The sequence below is a fragment of the Panthera uncia genome, chromosome B4 (assembly GCF_023721935.1).
Source record: "Panthera uncia isolate 11264 chromosome B4, Puncia_PCG_1.0, whole genome shotgun sequence".
In the NCBI taxonomy this organism is placed as follows: Eukaryota; Metazoa; Chordata; class Mammalia; order Carnivora; family Felidae; genus Panthera; species Panthera uncia.
The window spans coordinates 52,298,978-52,310,741 of NC_064809.1; the positions used below are offsets into that span (position 1 = coordinate 52,298,978).

Here is an 11,764-nt window from a genome sequence, read left to right on the forward strand (position 1 = left end):
GTAGCATCCAGAAATTTCTTGTCAATTAGTAGGTGGTCAATATAAATTTGATTGATGGGTTCATCTCATAAATAAAATAATGAAAACAGTAAATCGTTTTTTAAATTCTTGCTTATGACTCAGCCTATATCCATTCACCCTGGCATTTATTCAATTTAATAATTTTGTTATGTGTCTGTATGGTTCAAAATTAATTCAAGATAGCGTGTCCCTTTTTTTTTTTTTTTGGCATCTGTTTCTTTTCTTTTTATTCCTTTTTTTTTTAATTTACATCCAAATTAGTCAGCATATACTGCAACAATGATTTCAGGAGTAGATTCCTTAGTGTCTCTTACCCATTTACCCCATCCCCCCTCCTACAACCCCTCCAGCAACCCTCAGTTCTCCATATTTATGAGTCTCTTCTGTTTTGTCCCACTCCCTGTTTTTATATTATTTTTGTTTCCCTTCCCTTATGTTCATCTGTTTCGTCTCTTAAAGTCCTCATATGAGTGAAGTCATATAATTTTTGTCTTTCTCTGACTAATTTCACTTAGCATAATACCCTCCAGTTCCATCCACATAGTTGCAAATGGTAAGATTTCATTCTTTTTGATTGCCGAGTAATACTCCATTGTGTATATGTATATATACCACCTCTTCTTTATCCATTCATCCATCGATGGACATTTGGGCTCTTTCCATACTTTGGCTGTTGTTGATAGTGCTGCTATAAACGTGGGGGTGCATGTGTCCCTTCAAAACAGCACACCTGTATCCCGTAGATAAATGCCTAGTAGTGCAATTGGTGGGTCATAGGGAAGTAATATTTTTAGCTTTTTGAGGAACCTCCATACTATTTTCCAGAGTGGCTGCACCAGCTTGCATTCCCACCAACAATACAAAAGAGATCCTCTTTCTCTGCATACTCGCCAACATCTGTTGTTGACTGAGTTGTTCATGTTACCCATTCTGACAGTTGTCAGGTGGTATCTCATTGTGGTTTTGATTTGTATTTCCCTGATGATGAGTGATGTGGAGCATTTTTTCATGTGTTGATTAGCCATCTGTATATCTTCCTTGGAGAAGTGTCTATTCATGTCTTTTGCCCATTTCTTCACTGGGTTATTTGTTTTTTGGGTGTTGAGTTTGAGAAGTTCTTTATAGATTTTGGATACTAACCCTTTATCTCATATGTCATTTGCAAATATCTTCTCCCTTTCTGTCAGTTGCCTTTTAGTTTTACTGATTGTTTCCTTCTCTGTGCAGAAGGTTTTTACTTTGATGAGGTCCCAGTAGTTCATTTTTGCTTTTGTTTCCCTTGCCTCTGGAGACGTGTTGAGTAAGAACTTGCTGCACGTAAGATCAAAGAGGTTTTTGCCTGCTTTCTCCTCAAGGATTTTGATGGCTTCCTGTCTTACATTGAGGTCTTTCATCCATTTTGAGTTTATTTTTGTGTATGGTGTAAGAAAGTGGTCCAGGTTCATTTTTCTGCATGTCGCTGTCCAGTTTTCCCAGCACCTCTTGCTGAAGAGACTGTCTTTATTCCATTGGATATTCTTTCCTGCTTTGTCAAAGATCAGTTGGCCATATGTTTGTGGGTCCATTTCTGGGTTCTCTATTCTGTTCCATTGATCTGAGTGTTCTTGTGCCAGTATCGTACTATCCTGATGATTACAGCTTTGTAGTATAGCGTGAAGTCTAGGATTGTGATGCCTCCTGCTTTGGTTTTCTTTTTCAAGATCGCTTTGGCTATTCGGGGTCTTTTCTGGTTCCATACAAATTTTAGGATTATTTGTTCTAGCTCTGTAAAAATGCTGGTGTAACTTTGATAGGGATTGCATTGAATATGTAGATTGCTTTTGGTAGTATTGACATTTTAACAATATTTGTTTTTCCTATCCAGGAGCATGGAATCTTTTTCCATTTTTGTGTGTCTTCTTCCATTTCTTTCATAAGCTTTCTATACTTTTCAGTGTATAGATTTTTCACCTCTTTGTTTAGATTTATTCCTGGGTATTTTATGGTTTTTAGTGCAACTGTAAATGGGATCGATTCTTTGATTTCTCTTTCTGTTGCTTCATTGTTGGTGAATAGAAATGCAACCGATTTCTGTGTGTTGATTTTATATACTGCAACTTCGCTGAATTCATGAATCAGTTCTAGCAGTTTTTTGGTGGAGTCTTTTGGGTTTTCCATACAGATTATCACGTCATCTGAGAAGAGTGAAAGTTTGACCTCCTCCTGGCCGATTTGGATGCCTTTTATTTCTTTCTGTCAGTTTTTCCCTTTTGAGAATGATATTAGCATTGGGTCATTCATATATGGCTTTTATGATCTGGGGGTATGCTCCTTCTATCCCTACTTTCTTGAGGGTTTTTATCAAGAAAGGATGCTGTATTTTGTCAAATGCTTTCTCTGCATCTATTGAGAGGATCATATGGTTCTTGTCCTTTCTTTTATTGATGTGATGAATCATGCTAATTGTTTTGCAGATATTGAACCAACCCTGCATCCCAGGTATAAATCCCGCTTGGTCGTGGTGAATAATTTTTTTAACGTATTGTTGGAGCCGGTTGGCTAATATCTTGTTGAGGATTTTTGTATCCATGTTCATCAGGGAAATTCGTCTGTAGTTCTCCTTTTTAGTGGGGTCTCTGTCTGGTTTTGGAATCAAGGTAATGCTGGCTTCATAGAAAGAGTTTGGAAGTTTTCCTTCCATTTCTATTTTTTGGAATAGTTTCAAGAGAATAGGTGTTAACTCTTCCTTAAATGTTTGGTAGAATTTCCCTGGAAAGCCATCTGGCCCTGGACTCTTGTTTTTTGGCAGATTTTTGATTACTAATTCAGTTTCCTTACTGGTTATCAGCGTCCTTTTTTTTTTTTAAACTGTATTTTGAAATTGATCTTACCCTGTAAAATAAAAGAATTTTTGCGGTATATTATAATAAAACTGTTGACAGAATCACTAGTACTTCCATAAAAATTTTGGTGGATGGCCTCCAAAAGATCTACTTCCTCTGGCATATCTCATAGCTAATGTATTTTTTTCCTATTCTTACTATTTTTTTTCTTCTTTTTTCCTCTCAGATTGTACATTGTAAATCATTACTACTTCATTAGGTAAACCCAAATATCCCTGCTGATATTCCTGGTAACTTGTACTGTTAACTCTTTAATGTAGTCCCCATTAGATCATAATTTCCTGTGGACCGCTTTTTCATATCGTTGTCATTTTTATCACTTATCACCACTTCATCATTTACTTGGACCTGTGGAACAGAAACTAGAAAGAACGTGATTCATCTAGTAAACTCTTACTAAAGTCTGGAGCTTTGTACACAATATACACACAAAAGGAGGGACCTGGCTTCTGTGCATTGGAAAGTTCATAGTCCAATAGGGGATCTTAGCCTAATTTCTAAATTCTTGGTCTAAGTCTAAGATGGCCACTCGGATGAAGGTACTAAAAGTTATATTCTGGCCGCAAGCAGACCCTCTTCTAAACTCAAGTCTAGTTCTTACTTTACCTCTGCACTTGAAGGTGTCCCAGACATTTCATGTTCAGCATCTCCCTCAAATCTCCTCACCTAACATTGCCTTCTCAGTACATCTTATGACCACCTACTCAATGGCTCAGGCCAGACAGCTCAGGGTTGTCTTTGATTCCTCTTTCTTCTTTTTTTCCTTACATCTAATCAATTGCCAAAGTCCTGTTGATTAAACCTCACAAATATGTCTCACATTTATCTACTTGTCTTCATTTTCATTACTTTCTTCCTAGCCCAAGCCATGGTCATCATGCCATATTCTCTTGGCTGAGTAATCTTTGTCTCTTTCTGGCACCTTTAAAAGATTTTGTAAGACTCAGTGTGATTGTACCTACCTTTTCACTCTTGCCCACTAGAGTAAAACTCCATGCTGGCAGGCATTATGTCTATCAGTGAATGACCAGAACCTACCATACTTGGTGCATATTAGGTTCTTAATAAGTAGATAAAGAATTGGAAGACTAAATAGTGAATCATGGTATCAATTCAAAGGTCTTTAAAATGTCTTATGTTTCATCTGTCAAAGTTGATGATATTATAGTTCCTTAAGAGATGCAATTCTGTGAAAATTGTCCTTACTATTTCCATGTTGAACACATGAAATGTTTTGGTCACCAAGACAATGTAATTTATTTACTTATCAAATGCATATTTGCTGAGCCTCATTCTGTATAAGATACATACTTGTCTTTACAAGGCTCCCTAAAAGAAGCTGTAGTCTAGTAGAGGGGCTAAGGCCTGTAATATATGAGAGCAAGATAAGTACCCTAAAGAATGCATGTTATTGGGGCACCTGGGTGGCTCAGTGGGTTAAGCGTCTGAGTTTTGGTTTTGGCTCAGGTCAGGATCTCACACTTTTGTGAGTTTGAGCCCCGTGTTGGGCTCTGTGCTGACAGTGCTGCAGAGCCTGCTTGGGATTCTCTCTCTGCCCCTCTCCTACTCGTGCAGTCTCTGTCTTTCTCAAAATAATAAACTTTAAAAAATTAAATAAAATAAAAATAAAAGAATGCACGTCATTGAGGACATTGTTTTTGTTACAAGTGACAAGACTCCAATAAAGTGAGTATATACAAAAGGGAAAATTACTGGTTCAGGTAATTGGGATGTTGTCCAGTATTCACGCTTACTTGCACCTGCTCTTGTCTCTGAGTCACCTGCCTGACAGCTTGATCTTTCAACCTTTCTTTCTATGTGAGACTGGAAATCTAGCCAGCTCTATATTCACTTCATTTCACATAAACAGGCAGAGGAGAAAAGATCCCCAGCCCCCATTCCCTGACTGATTCCATGCTGTTGGGAAAATTCCCAGGGGAAGATGCTGATTGACCTGATTTGGGTCACACCCATTGACTAGCTGCTGCAACAGGGCTATATTGTGGGAAGGTGGGTGGGGAAGTAGAGTTTGACAACCTTTTCTAGAACTATATAATTGAAAGAAGGGATGAGGGTTTCTGATTTTGGATATGCAGTTATCAGAAAAAGATACCAAGATAATGAGAAAGGAAAAAAATGAAAACAATGTGTACTCTTGGAAGCATGAATGGAGGGAAATGAGAGTATAGAAGAGTGAGGGGAGACAGGGGGAGAGAGTATTTCTTATAGGAGCAATTCAGTAAAATCTGAGTCTCAAAATAATAAATGGGCATGAACTTTTGAGGACTGAGAAGAGCATTTGAGAAGGAGGGCCAGTACCTGCTGGACAGTAGAAGAGTTCAGTGTATATACGGAAGTAGAGACAGAAGCCAGGCTGCGGAAGATGGAAGACTGCAAAAGCATGCTTGTGCCAGCTTGTGGGAGAACTTTGACAGGACTTTGAAATTAATATTTTAGTCCGTGTGAAGCAGAACAATAACATTCAAACCATCCTAAAAGAAATCAATCTTGTAGACTTTTGTGGGTTGAATTAGCTGACAAAGTAAAGGAAGACCTAACAAGAAGTTCTTCCAGTAGTCCAGGTGAAAAATCTGGAGGATCTGACTGTATTGAGAATAATACCAAAACTTAAGTAGAACTTTTTATAGGGCATTACTGGATATTAAATCTGGTTCACAGTATGTCTCGATGTAACCATGATATATTAATGATGGTTGCCATCTCCCTCTTATTTCCCTACTCTTGAAAGCAACATTATGATGATACGCAAATCAAGTGGTATATGTATCTGTTTGGTACTTTAGCTCCTATTAATGATGTGGAAAAAAATAACCACCATGTACTCAGCACACAAATAAGTAATTTGGTGTTTTCTCAGGAAAGAAAACTTTCAAAAGGAGGAAAATCTACTGCCAAATAACTCAACACCTCCTGCAGAACCACAAGATGTGGAAGAAAGTCATTGAAGAGGAACAGCGGTTGGCGGGCATAGAGAGTCAATCCCTGGACCAGTCACCCCAACAGCATTCCTCAGAACAGATCCAGGCCATCAGGGAAGAAGAGGAAGAGAAAGGGAAGCCAAGAGGAGAGGAGATCCCAACCCTGAAGCAAAACCAGTGACGATGGATATAATGAGCTGTGTTTCCCAACAGAGTGACTTGTCACAGACTCTTTTCAAGCCAGCACAACACTTAGACACAACACTGTAGAAATACAAGAAGATGGGCAAACAGCTATTGCATTTGGGAATTCTTTGCATTTTATGTGTTTATTTTTACAGTGAGGTACATTGTTAAAAACTCTTGCTCGGAGAAGCTTTCACATTTGCAACACCAGCTTCCAAGGATTTTTTTAAGGAAGAAGTATATATGTGTGTGTGTATATAAGCTCGCACGTAGATACATGTAAAACATATTCACACACATACACGCACATGCACACTGAAAGCCAGCGTTACTGGCTCCACACTTTAGTAACATTCATATTAAGATATATAGTGGTCACTGTGATATAGTAAGTTATAAAGGAAAAAAAAAGGAAAACAATTCACAGAGGAAATGGGGCGGCTTAGCAGGGAAACAGTGCAGTGAATGTAAGTTACCAACTAAGGAGCTTTTGCTCTTAGTACTGACGGATGAAAGTTCCAGAGCATTATTTGAATTCTTCTACATCCTGCCAATATCGTGTGTGTGTGTGTGTGTGTGTGTGTGTGTGTGTGTGTGTGTGTGACAGAGAGAGAGGAGAGAGAGAGAGCATGCTTGTGTGTATGTATGTGCTTATGTCAACAGAGATTTTTATGGTTTTAGTCATTCATAGAATAGCTGCAGCAGATGACTCAGCACATCTGAACAAACGGAAGGCAGTTCACTCTGGAGTGTCTGAGAGGCAGCCATTCCAAATGCCTTCCTCCATTTAGCTTCAGTCCAGGGCCCTCTGAAGAGGGAGGGTATTCACAGGCTGGTGAGAGGGCCACGGGATTGGTACTATACTAATGCACCACTTGGAGGCGCTCTATCGCCAGCCTTAAACCTGGAAGACAGGCATTTTCCAATCTGCTTGCCTAATGAATGTATAGGAGCTGTTTGTCTGTGAGTATGTCTGTCACTCATGTAAGATCAAATCAACTATTTTTAAGGGGATGGCATTCTTTATACATAAACACCTAAGAAGGGGCTGAAGTCCGATCTTTTAATTAGGTTAGAATTCTGAAAAGTTGCCAGAGGAGACTTGGGGGAATTGCTCTTCACGGTGACCTTCCATGTCTTAAATATGCTGCAAAATGTGTGATAGAAAAGAAGAAAAAAGGGCAAACAGAAACACACTATGGGACATATAGCGAGAGATGAAGGGGGAAAATTGCAACCTAGGGTTTGGTGTTTGTTGACATAGTGAAAGCCTGATTCTGGGCAACTGTTGAAGATTGGCTTTGGGTGGTGAAGGTCCCACTGACAACAACCTTGTTGTGGTGTTCCACGTGCCGTGGGGTAAGGTAGCTTCTGTCTGCAATCTGGCCCATTGTCATGTTTCTTTTGGCAGGGAAAATTATAGAGGGAATTTTGGGTACTGGGCCTATTATTGAAAGTCTTTTTTTTTTATTTGTTCATCTACACTTGTTTATGCTGTGAGCCAAACCTTATTTAAAAAGTTGATACTCACTTTCAATATTTTATTTCATATTATTATATTTGTCATGAATAGTTATCTTGATGTAAATATAAAGATTTTTTTGTTTCTGTAGATAGTAAACTCTTTTTTTTTAAAAAAGGAAAAGGGAAACATTTTTATAAAGTTATATTTTAATCACCATTTTTATACATTGTATCTATCTCCAAGCCCAGTAAGAGAGTGATGAATCATTTGCACGGAGGTCTAAGGACAGCCACATATCTACCTATTCTAATTTAAATGATAATCAGATAGTTATTTTATGCCAATTAAAGGAAGATGCCACAAAAAATGTTTTTTCCTAGGAACTTTGAGCTTTTAGGTCACTTTGGGGTTCATGTCTCCCAAAGAGAAAGACTTGCATAACCAATACCGAATTTTTATAATTGGTATCCATTTCTTGCGAATGTTTTTTGGTTATAATTCCTCCTTCAGTACTATGTACGGAAGAACTTGTTCATCAATGAAACGATCTTAGCTTCTAAGTTAACCTTGATGGTGATTTCTAATTTTTCTTTCCTCTGAAGTCATAGCAAAGAGTGTTTACATTAAAAATGCTTTTGTTTCTCATAAATGAATATTCTTCCTTTCCAAAGCAGTGATTTTACATTAACCTATGGCATTTTTCAAATAAGGCAAACATAACATAATCTAAAGTAAACACAATTTCAGGGCAGATTTCCCATTAAGTAGGAAAATAGGAAAAAGGATCAAGTAGATGCAGACTCTGCTTCAAAAATGAGAATAATTTCATATTTTTGTGTTAACACTAGGTCTTCACTATTCAGGATTTACTGAGTTGTTTTCCATTTTCTTAGTAATGCTTTTGTGTCTCATGTTTGCAAAAATTACTGTGAGTCAAATGCATTTCCCCAGTGACATTAACTGTTTTCCTTCCCTTGCAAATAAGAGAAGAGGGGGAAAAATGTGCTCGTTTATCTCTTGTACCTAATTACTTAACAAAACAAATCTTTCCCCATTCTCCAAATGTTGTATGACAAGTGTCTAAAACACAGGTGAAAGTGAGCACAAATACAGGTTGTGGAGCAAGTAATGTGACAGCAAAACAGTCACGAGTTTATAACTGTGTATTGGCAGGTGCTGCGTCAAAGCTGGCCAGTCTGGCTGCCAGAGTAGAGGTCTTAGCAAATGACCCGGTTGCGTTTATTCTGTTTTAGAGTACCTGAAATAATGGTGGCCAAAGCACTTAGAACCTCTTCATTCCCAAATTGTGTCAATCAGTCCAGGCAGATTGATCACCTTTTTTTCTTCAAAAATCAATTGCCAGGATATTACAGCTAAAAATCCATTGAAATAAAGAAATAGAGATCAAGGATGACCCTTTCATACACATTCAGTACATCCCAAAAGATGACCAGGGGCATAAAAAGACTTTTTCTGCTGGCTATGTTCTCCCCCTCCTCGGTGACAGCAGTATTACTGTGTTCACTTCCAACTCCAGAGCTTATTCCCTGTGGTGCCAGTGTGTTTGTTGCAATTTGCTACGTTTTTATATGAGCCTATTTATAGGTGCCATTTAGGTAAACTCAGGTCTTTCAAATGAAGGAATCTGTAGCCCATTTAGGAAAAAGGATCATTGTACAGACAGCCATAAACCCACTGGGAGGAAAACTCAGAGCTGGTGACCTTGATGCTAGGGGTTGCTCTCTGTTAAGGAAAAGACCAGGTATTACTATGAGTGTCATCACTGTCGTTTCCAGCATGCTATTATAATGTCCTTTCCAGGTATCCGACTAAGCCAACCTTTAGGATATCGTTTCCTTGGTGAGAACACCACTTTAGCTTTTTTCTAAACTATAAAATTTTATTTGTCATTTCTATAAGATTTGGTTTTCTCTCAGTAGATGAAGACAGTAGCACTGTACAGGGATAGATCTATACTAGTCTTCATCTGGCAAGTGAAGGAATGTCCTCATGTTTAAGAAAATACTCATTTTCTAAAAACAGAATACCCAATTCTATATGTTCCGTTTTGATCGACTTCCAGAACAAACCCCTAATTATTGCAATCCCAGTAAAACTAAAGAAAAGGGATTGTACGATATGCAGACTGTTCATATTACATGTATGTATTGTGATTTCCTCATGTCCCCTGCCTCTCTTGATTTGCGATTTCCCGACGTCCCCTGTCACGTGCCCAGAGAACTTTCTTTGAAGGTAAAAGCTGTGCAACAGGCATGAGACTCAGGCCTATTCTTTGTTTAAATGGTGGAAAAATATAAATTATTTTCTAAGTAATAAAGATATGCAAATTATCATTGTAAATAAAGTCTAAAGTTTGAAATGACTGCTTTATATAAGTGATATTTGTGTGATGAACAATTCCTGACCAATGAGAAGTGGCTGATCAAAAAATCATTTCTACCCTACTTTGGGAGGTATTTTTGGTGCTTCGCTGTCAGTATGGGGATCTCCATTGTCCTCACCTTTTGAAATATTTCTAAAATAATAATGAAAACCACAGTAAGGATCTTACTGTCCTTTCTTCCATCCTAACCCTGAGTCCCACTTAATGCCTTTCCTGGTTTATATGCCACTTTGGAAATAACTGTCTTTTCAAACTGGCAGAAGCCTCCAGTAAAACCAACTTTTGTAAGCTTTCATAGCCTGGGGTAAATCAAGATTCTCCTTATTCTAGGGATTCTCAGCTCCTGTGTGTGGAAAGAAAAATATCGGTAAGATTTCAAATGCTCATAGGTTACCTCCAGACCATTGAGATCTAAAATATCTGTATACTTCGAAACCAAACTGAGTTTCTTTCATTCACCTTCGCTCCTAACAAGCAGCAAAATAATTTATGATCATTGTTCTAGGTCATTCATTTCTCTTGTGATTTTTCCATGAAAGGAAACTGAATTTGCTGATACTGTTCGTCTGTTTTTCTAATCTGTTCAACAAAATTCCACCATAAGATTAGGAGACCAATTAGCCGTTTTAAGCGAGGAGCATTCCAAAATTAAATTACTCTTAGAACCTCTAATCAGGGCAAAATATGCAAGTTTTAGGTCCACCTGTATTCATATCAGTTTGTTCCTCTAGTAAATACTCAAATTCTTATTGCATATTGATTGATTGCATATTCAGTGCATATAAGCACTGACTTAAACTATAAACAATGCATTCAGCAACTTAAATTGAGGTTTACATGGTATTTATAATGTTTAGCACTAATAATCCATGATCAGAGAAGAACAGATTTTTCAGTCTATATTACATACCATGGCAATTTGTGTATCACCTCACACATTTCATTTATTACCATGCTGCAACTTTACCTTACCTAATGGTGCTTTTACCTTACCTGAGTGACCTTTACGTTCATACTATCAAATCATTCAAACAGGTTAGCAATGGTGACAAAAAATCATTAGGCATTGTCCTGCTAAATATGTTTAAAGACCCAAGACTAAACCTTAAAGCTTTATTATTTGGTGGAACTCCATGTTAACATGGAGAATCTGCAGAGCAGATTCAAAAATACTGATCCACCGTAAATTATTTTAGTACAGTAAGACTATAAATTATATGGAATTGTATAGAGATGGAAAACAAAATTAGCTTTTGCTCTGTGCTTCAGGTTGCAAAATGAGCCCAAATTTCCTATCTAAAGGTAGCAGGTTCTTCTCCATATTCTCCTAAGGTTGATTACTTTTTTGTATTTGGGATTTTTCTTGTTTCTTGAGATAGGCCTGGATTGCAATGTATTTTCCTCTCAGGACTGCCTTCGCTGCATCCCAAAGCGTTTGGATTGTTGTATTTTCATTTTCGTTTGTTTCCATATATATTTTAATTTCTTCTCTAATTGCCTGGCTGACCCACTCATTCGTTAGTAGGGTGTTCTTTAACCTCCATGCTTTTGGAGGTTTTCCAGACTTTTTCCTGTGGTTGATTTCAAGCTTCATAGCATTGTGGTCTGAAAGTATGCATGGTATAATTTCAATTCTTGTAAACTTATGAAGGGCTGTTTTGTGACCCAGTATATGATCTATCTTGGAGAATGTTCCATGTGCACTCGAGAAGAAAGTATATTCTGTTGCTTTGGGATGCAGAGTTCTAAATATATCTGTCAAGTCCATCTGATCCAATGTATCATTCAGGGCCCTTGTTTCTTTATTGACTGTGTGTCTAGATGATCTATCCATTTCTGTAAGTGGGGTGTTAAAGTCCCCTGCAAT

The 11,764-nt window shown here is 37.8% G+C and overlaps 1 protein-coding gene across 1 annotated transcript in view; it reads left to right on the forward strand.

The window, feature by feature from the left end:
- The window catches only part of PDE3A (phosphodiesterase 3A), a 324,368-nt gene that overhangs the window by 311,037 nt on the left and 1,567 nt on the right, over positions 1-11,764 (forward strand). Inside the window, 1 exon segment of the mRNA XM_049627129.1 lies at positions 5,782-11,229. Coding sequence (XP_049483086.1) covers positions 5,782-6,023 — 242 coding nt within the window. The 3' untranslated portion in view covers positions 6,024-11,229.